This window comes from Pogoniulus pusillus, chromosome 16 (assembly GCF_015220805.1).
Source record: "Pogoniulus pusillus isolate bPogPus1 chromosome 16, bPogPus1.pri, whole genome shotgun sequence".
Classification (NCBI taxonomy): domain Eukaryota; kingdom Metazoa; phylum Chordata; class Aves; order Piciformes; family Lybiidae; genus Pogoniulus; species Pogoniulus pusillus.
The window spans coordinates 534409-549655 of record NC_087279.1 but is presented as its reverse complement, the minus strand read 5'-3'; the positions used below and the strand labels follow the sequence as shown (position 1 = coordinate 549655).

The 15247-nt window shown below is 55.5% G+C and overlaps 1 protein-coding gene across 2 annotated transcripts; it reads left to right on the top strand.

The window, feature by feature from the left end:
- IRAK2 (interleukin 1 receptor associated kinase 2) lies at nucleotides 1-14889 on the top strand. 2 transcript variants are annotated; one of them, XM_064156119.1, is made up of 13 exons: nucleotides 1-853; nucleotides 2007-2186; nucleotides 5461-5631; nucleotides 6221-6327; nucleotides 7514-7708; nucleotides 8028-8092; nucleotides 8714-8828; nucleotides 9449-9558; nucleotides 9952-10147; nucleotides 10416-10478; nucleotides 11367-11567; nucleotides 12117-12615; nucleotides 13106-14889. In XM_064156119.1, exons 1-13 carry the CDS (start codon nucleotides 667-669, stop codon nucleotides 13222-13224), a joined length of 2208 nt encoding a protein of 735 aa, XP_064012189.1. In that variant the 5' UTR covers nucleotides 1-666; the 3' UTR covers nucleotides 13225-14889. The 2 variants fall into 2 exon arrangements, with proteins under 2 accessions (XP_064012189.1, XP_064012188.1); XM_064156118.1 differs by having other exon boundaries at nucleotides 6215-6327.
- Nucleotides 14890-15247: the final 358 nt, after the last annotated feature.

The window sequence follows — 15247 nt, the reverse complement described above, 5'->3', positions numbered from 1 at the left end:
GGGGCTGGTGCGGTCACGGACACGGTTTGTTGGACACGGTGGCTGGACTCCACGCTCTGGGAGGCCTTCAGCCACGACGACTGTGTGACCCTATCTGCGACCATCCCACAGGGCACAACGAGTGACTCCTGCGTGGGGCAGCGGCTGCAGACCTCTGGCAGCTGGGTCGCTGCTGCTCTCTCTCCTGCCCTCTTTTGCTGGTGCAGCCTCTTGGAGCTGTTAGAAACGTTCCCCGTCGCCGGTGGCAGAGCGCCCAGCCGGGAGCGTGGCCGCTGCGGCTCCTGGGAGATCCCCGTCGGAACGCAGGCTCTGGCGGCGGGGCCCCGCTCCCGGCCCCTCGGCGGCAGCCGCCGCGTGGGTGACGTGGAGGGAGCGGCTCGGCCCCGGCCCCGGCCCGGGCAGCCGCAGCGCCCGGAAAGGGAGAGGCGGGCGGAGCTGGGCCGGGCGCGGCGTCAGGCGGCCCGGAAGCGGCGGAGGGGGCCTGCCTGCCCGCGGTCGCTCGCCCGTGTCGCTTGGCTCTTGCTCGGCGAGGAGGCGAGCGGGGTGGGGGCAGGCGGCCGGGGCCAGCCCCTTGGGAAGAGGAAGGCTCTGGAGCAAGTCTGCCTCCGTCGCGCACTGGGGCAGGCCGCGGCGCTCGCTGCTGCGCACCATGCCCGGCCGCTGACCATGGCCGCGCCGCGGACCTTGCGCTCCTTGGAGAGGGACTGCGAAGCCATGACCCTGCAGCAGCCGGCCCCGGCCCTCAGAGGGGGCGCCCCCCCGGCTCTCTACATTCACAGCATGCCCGCCTGGGTGCTGGAGGACTTCTGCCAGAAGATGGACTGCCTGAGCGACTACGACTGGATGCGCTTCGGTCAGCGGACGGCGGGGGCTGGCGGGGTGGCCGCGGGCGGCGGCGTTCGGAACGTGTGCGGTGGGAGGGTGCGACAGCCGCGGGGACTTGTGACTGTCCCCACACGGGCTGGCAGGGGATGGGGCAGCGGCGTTCGGGACGTGTGGTGGCAGAGTGCGAGCGTCGAGAAGGAGTAGCCGACCCCGCAGAGGGCCCCTGGCCGTGCCGTGCCCCGGCCCTCTGACAGCTGATGCCGCAGGCAGGGAGTCGCCGTCCGGCTGCAATTCCCGACAGCCGTGTTCCCGTGGCTGCTCCCGGCAGCCCGCCGCCCTGCCCTGGCTCTCTCGTGTGTCCCGGGGATGCTTTTGCTTCCTTCCCTCGCTCCCCTGCTTTTCTCAGGCCCGGCTGTGTTCAGGATGTTTCATCCTTTTCTCCGTGTCCCGCTCCAAGCAGTTCTGCCCTGCCTCTCCTCGCTGACCTGCCTCTCTTTACTTAGCACCATATCCTTTGTTCGAGAGCTCACTCGTTCTGTCTGCTGAGGAAACGCTGACCCCGAGTGGGATTCACGTCTGTCACCTCCCAGTGCATGACTTGTGTGCAGCTGGGCTCTGACCTGGGGGATCTTTGCTCTCCCCTGACCTAGTGCTGTTTAGGACGTGGGGCAAAGTGTGTGGAGCTGTTGTTAGCTCGGTGTCACCTGCTCCTAAACCCAGCAGCTTTCACCCACACTTTTACTTGGCGGTAAACAACACCCAGGTGAGTCAGCTGCTGTTTGGCTTACACCAGTGCAGACAGGATTCAGTCACGGTATGGGCTCACATAACCGTGGTGTTTGCCAGGCAGGAGACCAGCCTGACCACTGACTCACACCAGGAGCTTAACCTGGGCTTCTTTTGATGGGAAGTATCGGGCTGAAGGCAGATTATGAGGAAGAGAGACTGAGAAAAGTGTGCCTGGGTTTTCTTTCTGTGTCTCTGGTGCTGTTTTTCCCAGACTAGTGGAAGGAATGAAAGTAGAGTCTTGCTGTAGGAGCTGGGTTTTCCCCATGTCCCGATGGCTGCTGTGTTGTGATCCTTCCTTTGCAAAGAGTGCAGGGCAGCAGCAGTGTGCCTCACCGCTGAGCTCTGCCTGCCTTTTCCATCTCTGAACAGAAGCTTCCCTTGTTCCCCTCCAGCCTCCTACGTGATAACTGACCAGACAGAGCTGCGGAAGATCAAGTGCATGGAGAAGACAGGGATCAGTATCACCAGAGAGCTGATGTGGTGGTGGGGAGTGAGGCTGGCGACGGTGCAGCAGCTGCTGGACCTGCTGCAGGGGCTGCAGCTCTACCGAGCGGCCCAGGTCATTCTGGACTGTGAGTAGCTGCTTTCCTCCTGTGCTGCTTCCTGGAGCTCCAGACCCAGCCCAGCACCTCTCATCTGCTGGCTCAGGGAACTTGGCAGGGAGGCTCATGCTCAAATTCTAAACGTTCTTCCCTGATTCTGATTTTCTGCTGCCTCAGATAACATCAGTGTTGGGAAAGGGGAAGGTGACATAGAGCAGGAGGAGTCGCCGCTGGTCTCTCAGGTTCATCGTCCTGCCTTTGAGGTGCCCAGCTTAGATGCTTTGAGAGGCCCCGAACAGCTTGGCTGTGCTCTGAAGCAAGGTGGTGCTTTCAGCCATCAGTTGTAAAACAGATCTGAATTGAAACATTTTAGATTTTGGGGTAGGATGCTAAATTTTGGGATAAGATATGAAATGGAGATAAGATGCTAAATTTTGGGGTGAGATATAAAATGGAGATAAGAGGTAAATTGAGGTAGGATGCTAAATTTTGGGGTGGAATGCCGAATTTTGGGGTAAGATATAAAATGGAGGCAAGATGTAAATTGGGGTGAGATGCTAAATTGATCTAAGATGTATCCCTGCAGTCAGAGGTTTGTGTGAGTTGTGCCAGTTCTCCAGACTGACTTCAGCCCTGGCACTCAGCTCAGGAGACCAAAGCAATCCTTTCTGCTCACTCCTCAGCAAAGCAAACAGGTCCTGGAGAGCAACCTCGATTCTTGTCTCTGTGCCACTGATGCCACTGTTAACCTGCTCAGGGGGCCAGTCCGAGCGGGCAGGGTCACAAACAGAGCCTTGGTTAGTTATTTTAGTGGAGTGCCTGCACTGAGTCAGCCGGGCTGAGCCAGCGCTGCAGGAGGCCTGGCTCCCTCACAGCAGTAGTGTGGGGGACGCTGCGAGGCAGGGGTGACTGCCGGCACGTGGAGCCAGCCTTGCTCTGTGCCTGTGCAGTCCTTAAGGAGATTGAGTCCTAGCCCCGAGGAGGCTTTCTGGGTGTTCTTGTGTCACACACTACAACCCTCACATCTCGGGCTCTGAGCAGGGCAGCCCTTCCCTTCTCTCTCTGTCAGCACCTCTGAGGCCCTACTTTGCAGCTGGCTTGTCTCACTGTATTGCTCCTGAGCTCCTGCCGTTTCCCTAACCCCACCTCATACACTGCACTCCTCTGAGGGACGTGCAGGCCGCAGCTGAGCAGCTGCTGTGTGTTCTCACTGCTCCGTAGCTGCAGTGGCAGTTTTCACCCTGCTTTTGCTCTGCCGTGGCACAGGCTGGCTTTGGTCACATAGGATGCTTTTGCTTTCTCCATCTGGGTTAATTTCATCATTTTTGCAGAATCTGAGTTCAAAGAGCTTAGCAAATGTACTTGTTAGAACAACTGAGGTGCTGCTTTTACCCCAAGGTAGAGAATTTTCTCTTCTCCTAGAGGCCTTGAGAACAAGGCCATGAGTAGATTGGAAACTGAGATTGGCTTCACACAACTCAGTGGTGAATGGTTCCCAGAGAAGCTTCATGTACTCAGTTTCAGAGCAGCATTGCTTGCAAACCACACCAGGAGCTGATGTGCTCAGTGAAAACCCAGGGGCTGTGCAGAGAATCCCTGATCCTGTCTGCAAAGGCCAGGATGTGGCATGGGTCAGAGGTACATGAAGCCTCTGACAAGACTGCTCACACAGAACCAAGATTTGGCTCTCTGATGGTTTAAAATGCAAAGACTCAGGCTTCAATTCCAGTGCAGCTTCCAGCAATGTGGTCAGTAAAAATACAGGTACAGAACAGACCAAGGCAGTTATAAGCCCTCCCCAGAAACATTCCACACCCTTCTCTTTGGGTTGCTTTTAACTGCTGTGTAAATACCTGCAGCTTGCACAACAGGCACCTGCCTGCAGCCTCTGGCACAGGAGGGGGTTTACCTGCACTTGCTTCTGCTTCTCTCAACTACCTTCACTTTCTTGCGAGGCCTGTTGGACCTCCCTTGCCACAGGCTGCAAAGCCAGGGCTTCCCTGTGGTAAAAATAAATGCACTCAGGTTCCCCTGGGTACAGGAAAGCACTTTGTGACTGCTGAGGCAAGGCTTGGCCTCTGAGAGCTGGAGCTGGCTGCTGCACGCCAGTGGGGTTCTTTGTCATGGTTCCTGTGGGCTAGGGGGGAAAGAGGAAAGTGGCTCCGAGGAGAGGATGTCCAGCAGTAGGCACACACAGTTCCGCCCAGCGAGATGCTGCAGTGCTGCATCTAGCAGCCTTTGGCTCTGGCTTGCTTTGTGACTGTGGCACTGTTCCAGAAAGGGTTTGCTAGGGAGTCAGAAGTGATTCGGGGTGTGACTGAATTGCGCAGAGCAGCTTGAGGGCTGAACAAGGAGGCTTTAGCAGAGGCTAGAAGAGGCACGCCCTGGGCACTGGTCAGCTTTCAGTGGTGTTTCCGGAGAGTAATACTAACTTCTGGCCCGGATCAGGTGCAGTGGACTGCAGAAGTCTCATGAGCTGGCCCCTTTCCCACAGGTGTCTGTTACATCGAGGTCCAGTGCAAGGCCTGACGTGCAGTGAGGTGACAGAGGTCTGGCTTGTTCTGGGGCTCTGCCAGCTGAAGCAGTCCATGTTTTCTGGACTGCACTGAGTGCTTGGTCACAAGCAGAAGCCGTTTCTGGCAAACCAGGTCAATATTTTTCTGGCAGATGACTCCCAGGAGACCTCTACCTCCTCTCCACAATCTCTTGCACTGCTTTGGATGTCCATTGTAGTATTTTTGATGTCAGTTCTTTGTCTGCCTGGCAGGAAGTTGCAAAATTCATGAAAGCCCCTGCAAAGTAGGTTGAAAGAGGGAAGTGATTCTGTTCAAAGAGACTTCTAGGTTAAAGCACAGGAGGGAAAGGCCAACAGCTGTAGCCTGCAGGTCCTACCACTTTGGGCAAGAGGCCTGCAGGCTGTTTGATGACTGGTGTCACACCTTGTGCAACTGGAGATTTCACAGTATTCTGTCACAGTAATGAAGAAATAAACCTGATCTGATTTTCCTGAGGTTAGGCTGAAGACCTCCCTTCAGTCCAGCCTGCATTCCTAGGTGAGGTTAGAGTGGGTCCAGAGGAGGTCATGAAGATGATGCGAGGCATGGAGAACATTGCTATGGGAGAGTTGGGGTTGTTCCCACTGGAGAAGAGAAGGCTCCAGGGAGACCTTGGAGCAGCTGGAATGTTCATTTTGGCATCCATGCTCCTGCACAGGCTCTTTTCTTCACTAGGATTGTTTCCTGGCAGCTGATGGGAGTCAGACTATTTTCTGTGGTAATCTTCATCTCTCTCTTCTCTTTCTTAGGGACATCAGCCTCCAGCAGTACCAGCTCTGAAAATGAGGAACTGGTGGAGCCCTCCAAACAGGAGCGCATGTCTTTGATGGCCACAGAAATCAAAAAGAGAGAGAGAGAAAGCGAGCTCAGCCTGCTGCCTTCAGCAGGCACTTTGCTCCCGGGGGCGCCATCAGCGGGCGGTAAGTGCAGGCCTGGCTTCTGAGTGTGCTCTGAGGCTGCAGTGGAACCCAGACAGGGCTGCTTGCCCCTGCCTGCCACGGCGACTGCACTGCTCACAGGGCTCACCTGGGCGTGTTTGCCTTTTCCCTAGCACTCCTGAGCTGTTTATGCCTACTGTGAGCCCATGGCTGCCTCCTTCCCTCAGAGATGCTGCTCTGTCTACCCTTGGCATCTCAAGATGTCTGCATGAACACCCTGGTCCCACCCGGGCTCCATGCCTCGTGTTCCTCTCTCGGTGCCAGGAGGAGCTGTGCAGGGTCAGCATGTCCCTCTGCCTGTGATGGGGCAGAGCAGGGCTGCAGAACATCTGGGCAGGAGTGCAAGCACAGGGAGCTCTGACTCTGAGGCAGGACTTGAAGGTCTGAGTAGTCACCTTGCGAAGGGGCGCTGGGGAGATAGCTCTTCACCTTCACCCAGCGTTCGGCACCTTGCAGCGTGCCAGGAGCCGTCCCTGCTTCGGAAAGCCTGCCCAGACACCAACCTCCACCGGTAGTCCCAGGCTGTGGTTTGCCAGCGAGCTGTGTTGCAGTGCTGCTGTTTCAGTTGCAGGTGCTGTTGCAGAAGGAGCCTTGTGTTCACTCCCTTCTCCACCACCTCCCCCAAGAGACCTTTTGAATTCCCTGCAATCAAATCCTCCTTTCTCATCCAGTGTGAAGGTAAAGAGCTCACTGCTCCCAGCTATGGAGAGGGGCTCTGGGACATGCTGGGGGGTGTCAATGCAAGTTCATCCTCTGTCTTCACAGTGAGGGGCAAGTTAACAGTGTGGGTATTGAGTCCACAAACAGTGAAGGAATTTCCATCAGAGGTTCTACAGAGGTCTCCACAGGTCTGGTGCGATCACAGGACAGTGCAGTACACAGCACTGACAGCCAGAATGGCCTTCTGAGTGCTTTTAATTTTACACTCAAACTGTGGTTTCTGCTTAGAACTGGGCTAGTGTTGAATTCAAGCCAGGTTGCCCAGAGCCTTGTAAGGCTGGAAACTGAAAATCTCCAAGGATGGAGTCCCATAACCTCTGGGTTCCAGGGGTTCCAGTCCTTACCTATCTTGCAGTCTGGAACAGGAGAAACCCCTCACAATTCCAGCAGTCTCCAGCTCCCTCCTTCCTTGTCTCAGAGGTGATCTGTCGGGATCTGTCCTGTGGATCCCCAGCATTTCCCAGATCCATGCAGGCACTCTGGCCCCACCATGTCCTGGCCTTTCTCTCTGGGTGATTTTGTTTGGGGTGTTTTAAAGAGGATTGGTGTTCAAGACTTGAAGCTCTCCCAGAGTGCCACAGCTCACAGCAGCAGCCAGCAGAGCACAGCTGCAAAGCTCCAGCAGGGTTCAGGTTTTCCTTTCTCCAGCCTGGAGCACCTGAGGTTGTGCAAGCTGCATGATTGGCTACAGAGGAGCTGTAATGGCAGTTGGCATTAGGACTTGTCAGGCTGGAAGCAACAAATGGTTATGCAAGCAGCAGCAGCTGCTTCAGAAGTGGATGTGAGGTTCCCATCGATGCATCAGTGCAACTCAGCCTTCTGGTCCAGCTGTTTGTTAAGATGTGGCCCAGCCACAAAGTTCAGTGGTGATTGTTCCTCAAACTGCCACCACTGCACAGAACTCTGTGGACTTGGAAGCAGAATGGAGCTTGGCTCCTGGGCAGGGTGGCAGTGGAGGCTGGTAACAGCTAACAGCTACTGCAAAGGGAGGCCCTCGGCGGTGACTGCCCTGCACCTTCTGCGGTTTCGTTCAGCCCACAGCCACTGCTTAAATGGCAGAGCAGAACGCGTGGCCCCTGCCTGAGGGAAGGAAAAGGCACAGGAATCTGCGCCAGATAAACTTGTTTCTTCTGCAACTCTGCAGCCCTGCAGCTCCCCAAGCCCACAGCAGGAGACGATGATGGAGCTGCCCAGCGGGAGCCTCCTCTGGACCCAGAAGGAAGTTGCCGGTGCCACCAGCAGCTTCAGCGAGGAGAGCAGAATTGGGGAAGGAGCTTTTGCAGACGTCTACAAGGGCCAGAGGAACAACGTGGTGTATGCCATCAAAAGACTCAAAGAGGCAAGTACCCCTTTTTCTCTTCAGAGAGGAGTGTCACTTGTGTCTCCTGGGCCTGGGCAGTTGTTGCTCAGTGTTGTATGGGTGAGGACCCAGCACGAGAGGAGAGGACAAGGGGATGATGGAAATGCCCCCAGCCTCAGCAAACAGAGGGGGCTAATGCCCTGCTTGTGTGAGCAGCTCTGTGAACTCTGCCTGCACTGGTGGTTGGAGCAGACGTGTCTCGGCCTCGAGCTGTGCTCTAGTTCTCCAGGGCTGCCTTTCTGCAGCAGTTTGTCACCTGAGACTGCTGCTGACACTGCTGCACCTTTGCCTTTTTCAGACAGAATGCACAAGCCCAAGTGCCACCCAAAGATTCTTCCACACAGAGGTGCAGATCTGCTTTCGGTAAGCAGCTTGTGCACACCCTGCCTGTGTTTGCTTCGGGACTTGTGTCCCTGATCAGTGCTGTGCTCTTCGGGGACCAGCAGGGTTCTGTGTGGTCTTCACTGGAGCCCTGGGCAAGCCACTGCCTTCTGGTGCTGCAGCAGTGCTCTGCCAGTCCTGGGATGGTAAGGAAGGGGTGCCCTTGGAGCTCCACATCCCTCCTGCCTGCTCGGAGTAGGGCTGCACTGCAACCATCTCTCTGCTGCGGGGTTACTCAGCCTCCTGCTGAACTGCTGCTTCCTGCTGCTGTCCTTCTGCCATCCCGGTTCTGGAGTCTCCCTCTCTGGAGATATTCAGGAACCATCTAGATGTGTTCCAGTGTGATCTGCTCTGGGTGATGCTGCTCTGGCAGGAGGCTGGAACAGGTGAGCTTTCAAGGTCCCTTCCAGCCCCTGACCTTCTGTGATTCTATGATCCCACTGTCTTCCTGCTGCTGTCCTGCTGCCACCCTGCTCAGGGCCACTCTGTTTCCTGCTGCAGGGGCCACTGCTCTTGAAGGTAGGAATTTGTTCCAGATCAGGAATGTATTTTTCTCTGTTGCACTTACTTCCCTGGCAAATCCCTGGTGATCTCTGCCTGCAGGTGTTGTCATGTCAACATTCTGCAGCTGCTGGGTTTCTCCATAGAAACTGGACTGCACTGTCTGATATATCCCTACCTGCCTAATGGATCCCTGCAAAACAAGCTCCATGCTCAGGTAAGCAAACTGCATGGAAAGCAGTTAGGTCTCTGTGCATTCACCTACAAGAGGTGCCCAAATACCTTGACCACAGATCCAGAGAGGCTGCAGCTCTTGGTTTTCCTATTGCAAAGCAGATCAGGTCAGCTGGAAGTTCCTGCTGGACAGCCTTTACGTTCCTAAAGTCCTAAGGATTCTGTTCTGCCGCAGTACTTCAGTGGCTTGGGAAATGCAGTTCTGCAGAAGCCATCATCACACCAGCGTGGTGTGCTGCAGGTGTCACAGGGGCCCTGGAGGGAACAGCTGGAGGTGTTCACACCTACTCAGCGATTCCAGAGGAGATCAGAGGGCAGGGAACCTCAGAAACACACAAACCATCCCACCAGTGCTGGCTCAGTGGTGGACATGCATGGTCCTGCTGTCACCTCTGCCTGTGTCCGATGGCAGGCAAAGTGTGCAGCAAAAGAGAGCAGAGTTCATTCCTTCCTTGGCCTACAGATCAGCAGTTTCTGTCTTGTACCAGGCTTTGGATTTAGCTCAGCAGAGTCATGACTGGGGCTCAGCCCAAGTGTTTGGTTTGCAGAACTTGTGGCATCTCACAGGGTTTGTTCTCTAACCTGCCTCTCTGTTGCTGGCAGGACAGCTCCGCTCCGCTGCCCTGGGAGGCACGAGTCAGCATTGCAGCGGGGCTCCTCCGAGCTGTGCAGTACCTCCATAACTTTGGAATCCTTCATGGCAACATCAAGAGGTGAGGGGCTTGTCCCTTCGGCATTCCCTTGGTCACCTGCTGATTCCAGGATGCCCTCAGCAGCAGCAGCTGGAAGCCTGCATGGCTGAACGCTGTGTGCAGAGCCTCTCTGCTACTGCTCCATGGGTGTCACTGCTGTGTGACTCATCCCCGTTTGGAAGTGCTCAGCTTTGGCTGCTTTTCTTGTCCTTTCTGGGGTGCTTATCCTTCCCTTTCTCCCTTTCTACCCCTTTTTATCCTTTCATTTATAGACGGCAGGCCAAAGGCTGGAGGCGCTCAGCACATGCCTTGAGAAGTGTCAGAGTGCAGCTCTGTGCCTCAGGCGATCTGAGCAGCCGTGGCTCAGGCAGCCCAAGCGTCGCCGGCTCCAGCCTTGCTTTGTCTGTCTCGCAGCTCAAATGTCTTGCTGGATGAAAACTTGACACCGAAGCTTGGACATTCAGGTCTGAGGCTGCTTTCTGCTGATAAGAAATCCGAATATGCCGTGATGAAAACCAAAGTGCTGCAGGGTTCTCTCACCTATCTGCCAGAAGATGTCGTCAGGCATGGGCAGCTGGCAGACAGGGTGGATGTGTTCAGCTGTGGTGTGGTATGTTGCCTGCTCCCTGTGTTCTGCATTCTTTGGTGCTTTTGGACAGCAGCATGGGTAGAAGAGCAGTGGCCTGATGCAGCTGTTCTGTGGCACCTTCACAGTGCAGTTGTTGCCTGTAACATGCTGAAACCCTGCTTTAATCACGTTCACACTCCTCAGTGGGTGGCAAACTCTGGCAGTGCAACATTTCTCTACTGCAGATCCTATCTGTGAAAGCTGGATTGATTCTGAGCACAGCCTCTGCTCTCTCACCTGTGCTGTCTAGGTCTTGGCAGAGATGCTGACAGGGATGAAGGCTCTGGATGAAGGGAGACACCCTGCTTACCTGGTGAGAGAAAGGGGTGGTGAATGCCAGCACAAGGGAATGGGGCTGCTGCCAGAAAATGGCTTTTCATTGTCTCTAGTTTGTTAGTTGCAGTCTGCTGTGCCCATCCTGAGCAAGGGATGTTTGGGAGCCATGCCCTGGTGCTGCTGACATCAGTAGCTGCCCTGTCATAGGCAGAAGCAAACCAGACATTCCCATGTCACACCCTGCTCAGGAGTGCTGGCCTGCCTGTAGAGAGGGACTCCAGAGTAATTAGTGCTTCAACACCTGCATATAGCAGAGAGCAGGCTCGGTGCTGCAGTGCTGCTGTGCCAACCCAAGTCGGGCAGCGTGGGTGAGTAGGAGGTGCCACTGCTTATCACGGGGGCTGTGGGTGGCTCTGGAATTCACAGCGTGGCTAAGGCTGCCTTGGCAAGCAGCTGGGACTGGCCCTGCCCACTGATGCCATCAGCAGAACCTCGGGGCAGCAGGTTCCACCCACATTCCTTGGATGGAACCTGCTTCTCTAACCTGCCACCTGGTTGAGGCCTCTGAGGGGACTCCCAGGGTATTGTAGCTCCCTTTTTCCAAGGAGCTCAGCAGCACCCATAGGGGTTCAGAAGGCAGAGGCCTCCAGCTCTGGGATGTCTTTAGCAGGCATTGGACAGGCCACGTGCAGAGTGCTGCAGTGGGTTGCTCTCTATCCCTGTCAGTGGCTCCAGCCTAGAAGAGCTGGCTCTGCCTCGGGGAGCCTGACAGGAGCCACAGGCAGAGCACCCCCCTGGCCTCCTCTCCTGTAAGCAGCCATGGAGGAGCAATAGGAGCAGGCATGCAGCAAGGCTCCTGCTCAGTGGTGCAGAGAACCAAGGTGGTCATTTTGCCTTCACTGCTGTGTTTCCCTCCTGCCAACAGAAGGACTTGATTGCTGATGAAATTCAGGTGGCCAAAGAAAGCTGCTGCTCCAAAGGAAAACCTTTTGATAAGCTGGCTGCCAAGGAAATCTGCTGTAAATACCTGGACACCAGAGTAGGACACCTGCTGGAAGAGGCTGCTGTTGACTTTGCCTCAGCCATCTGCCTCTGTCTGAGAAAGAAGAATCCCAGCATAGCAGAGGTAACATTAGAAATGCATCACCAAGAGTTCAGTCTTCTTGACAGTAAGGGCTAATGCTCCAACATCCCTGTCTTGGTTTTGAGAGTGCTGGTGTAGGAGAATGGAGTTGGGGTTGTTCAGCCTGGAGAAGGCTCCAGGGAGACCTTAGAGCAGCCTTCCAGTACCTGAAGGGGGCTGCAGGAGAGCTGGGGAGGGACCTGTTAGAAAGGCCTGGAATGACAGGACAAGGGATGGTGGCTTCAAACTGGAAGAAGCTGGACTGAGATGGGGTATGAGGAAGAAATTCTTCTCCAGGAGGGTGGCGAGGCACTGGAACAGGTTGCCCAGAGAAGTTTTGGAGTCTCCAAGCCTGGCAGTGTTGAATGCCAGGTTGGATGGGGCTTTGAACAATCGATGTGGTCTAGCAGCAGGTGTCCTTGCCCATGGCAGGGGTTTGGAACTGGATGACCTTCATGGCTGCTTGCAGCCCAGCCCAGTCTCTGATGGGTAGCAGGTGTAAGAGGGGTACAGGAGCTGCTATGTGCTGACACATGTCCTTGTTGGCAACAGGCCCTTGGCGTGGTGGGAACGGCAGAGAAGAGGCTCAGAGAGCACTGCCTCTGTGGGGGCAGTGCCTCTGGCTTCTCCATCAACACCCCGGAAGAAACTGATGACGAGACAAGCAGCATGAGCAGGGAGATGCCCTCTGCAGGGGGCAGTAAGGAGGGCAGCAAGCAGCCCCTGGCGCTGAGCAGTGCCCCTCCGTGCCTGCTGCTGCTGGCAGCTGTGTCCCCTGACACCTACTGCGAGCAGATGTCACGGGTCCCCTGCGAGTCAGATGAGTCCAGCAGCTTCATCTGGAACCCTTCAGACAGATCTGCAGAAGAGCTACCCAGCAGCAGCTGCAGCACCTCGGAGAAGGCAGCAGCCTCTGACGCTGGGGTCAGGCAGGACAAAGCCACAAATGGACTCCAGCAGAGGAGTGAAGCCTGCAGCAGGAGCGAGGAGGCTGCAGCCCCCAGCAGCATTCCAGCAGACAGCACAGATCTGCAGCCACCCTGTGCTCAAGGTAAAGCCAGATCAGTCAGCAGGGCACTCCCAGAACTTCCCCACTCAGCCTCTGCAGGCTCTTGTGGCAGGAGTGCCCATGCTCCTTTCCTGGCAGCAGAGCCTGTGCGAGTGCTCCAGTGGTGTAATAGCAGGGACCAGTCAGCCCCTTCTGCCAAGACTCTTTTGCCTGCTTCTAAACACGGGGCAGGAAATCTTTCCTCTTTAGTTATCACATACCAATAAATCTACACAATGCCAGGCTGGACAAGGCCTTGAACTACCTAGTGGAAGGTGGCCATGGCAGGAGATCAGAGCTAGGTGATCTTTAAGGTCCCATCCACTCCAGACCTTTCTGTAATTCCATGGGAATGGTGTTGGGGCTTTAGCAGACCTTTTCCCCAGAGCAGGTTTGTTGGTGTGTTCTCAGCTGGAGTTGCAGGCACCACTCAGCCAGCAGATGGGTTGGGTTCTTGTCACTGTTCTCACCAGATAGCACTTTTGTTTTCCAGCATTACCCAGAGAGACGTCTTGGAAAATAAAGATCAATGATCAAAAGAGGAAGCTCATGGAAAATATTTTGCTCTATGAAGAAGACAAACTGAGCAGTTCTGAACTCTTTGACTCCTAACTGGATGGATCCCTTAGACATGACCAGCTCAGGAGTGTCCCTTCATCGGAGAGATGGCAGAGGTGCACCTTGCCTGTGAGCAACAGATCTGGATCAGAAACATCAGCCCTGACTGAGCAAAACAAAAGTGATCAACCCCAGAAGAAATAGGAAATACTTCTGCAGCAGAGGCATAGTGCCACTGGCAGCAGCAGTGCCACCTCCTGCCCACCTGCAGAGGTGGCAAGCAGCTGCCAGAGCAGCTGGGGGTACTTTTGCAGTGTTGCAGCACATCTACATCTAACCTGTCTGCTGGGAGCAGGCTGAGGCAGCAGCAAGCAGCACCACTGGACAGGCCGGCAGGACCCTCCTGAGGCTGGAGCCCACCCTGTTCCGTGGCCTCTTAGTCCACAGTCTCAAACACTGCTTTACCAGAGGGGATCTCTGTGCGAGTTCTCAGGTGTTCTGCATGCCTCAGTCGCAGCTTGAGCTGCGCTGAGCAGAGCTGTAGGTGACTCACTGAAGCCAGGGCAGTCTGCTCCACTAGGTACAGACGCAGCACAGCTGAGCCTGGCCGAGGCTCACTGCCAGCAGCTCCCAGGCACTGCTGAAGAGTCCTTCTGGAAGTTAATTTCTCCTCGTTGTCCTTGAGGCGTCACTGCGGCTTCTCACAGAGGGTTCTCATTGTGGTTCATGATGTAGCTGTTGTACAAGACTTTAATTTAAAATCTCTTGCATTTTGTTGGAGGCCCCTCCAAGGCTTTGTTGTAGTTAGTTGGCAGGGGGTGGAGGAGCTCCTTAGTTCTCAGTGAGGACCTTACTTCTCACCCTTACTGTTGTGACTATTTCTTGTCTGTAGCATTGCTGCTGGGCCCCACTCGTGTGCGGTCCAAGGGCAGGCAGCAGCAAGCTGTCAGACAGGGCCCTGCTGCCTCCTCAGCACAGGTAGTAGGGCCTGGTACACAGGAATGGCTAAACCCCAGTGCAGTGCAGGCAGTTCTGGCTTTACTTTGGCCAGTGCCTCGCTCATTGCAGCTGCTCTCAGGAGGAAGTAAAGGGCTGTTAACTGAAGAGCATTGGAGTCATCTGTACATCTAGCACTCAGATCTCTACACTAAGGCCTGTTAAAAGCCCTTCACCATAAGTGCCTTGGATGCTGCCTGCTAGTGTCAGTCCTTGTATTTCACCAGACTCAAACCAAGAAACCCTTGGCACTGACACAGGAGACACTGAGAGTATCTGGAGTGGCCCAGAACTGCTTTGTTCTCCAGGAGATTGCACAGAGATCTCCATCACTCTTCCAGTGCTGGAACTTTACATTAAGGAACCTGGAACAGCTGTGGGGAATTCCTGGGGTCTCCTGCAGGGAGCAGTGCACCCAGACAGCCTCAGGGTTTGAAGCGGAAGGACACAGGTCAGACAGTTCACACAAATGCTTGACAGGTTTTGTTCTCCTCCAGCTCCAGCCTGAAAGGGTTTCTCTTTGCCTTGTTCCGTGGTCGTGTGAAAGCACCCTGAGGTGAAAGCCATGGGCCTGCTGAGTTCCAGCAGCACAGGAGGTGACCCTGTGCACTCTTCCAACTCTGCTGCACAGCTTGGCTAGCCAGGAGGATGCATCCTCTAACCCCTCCCTGGCAAACATCACCATTTACTAACACCTTTGTGAATAAAACCCCTGGAAACCAACCTGCTCCTCCGAGCCTGCTGTCCCAGCCCCACCCCTGCAGGGAAAGCTGTGCTCACAGGGCAGCAGCTGGTGGGGGTCTCCGTGAGGGGGCACAGCCACAGCTCAGCTAAGCTGTGAATCCTTCAGTGCGACTGAGGACCAAAGGGGAAATGAGTACCTTCGGTGCTTTCCCTCTTGCAGGGAGGGAAAAGTGCCTCAGCTTTCAGCCACAGGTGCTCCGAGGTGTGGTTTCTTCCAGCTGAAGGCAGTGACACTGCAGGCAGCTGGTTCTCACAGCTCTCCAGTGGACCAGCAACTTCCCAGCCATCCCAGCACGGGTTGGGGGACAGTGTGTCTGTGGCCTGACCAAAGGCAGGC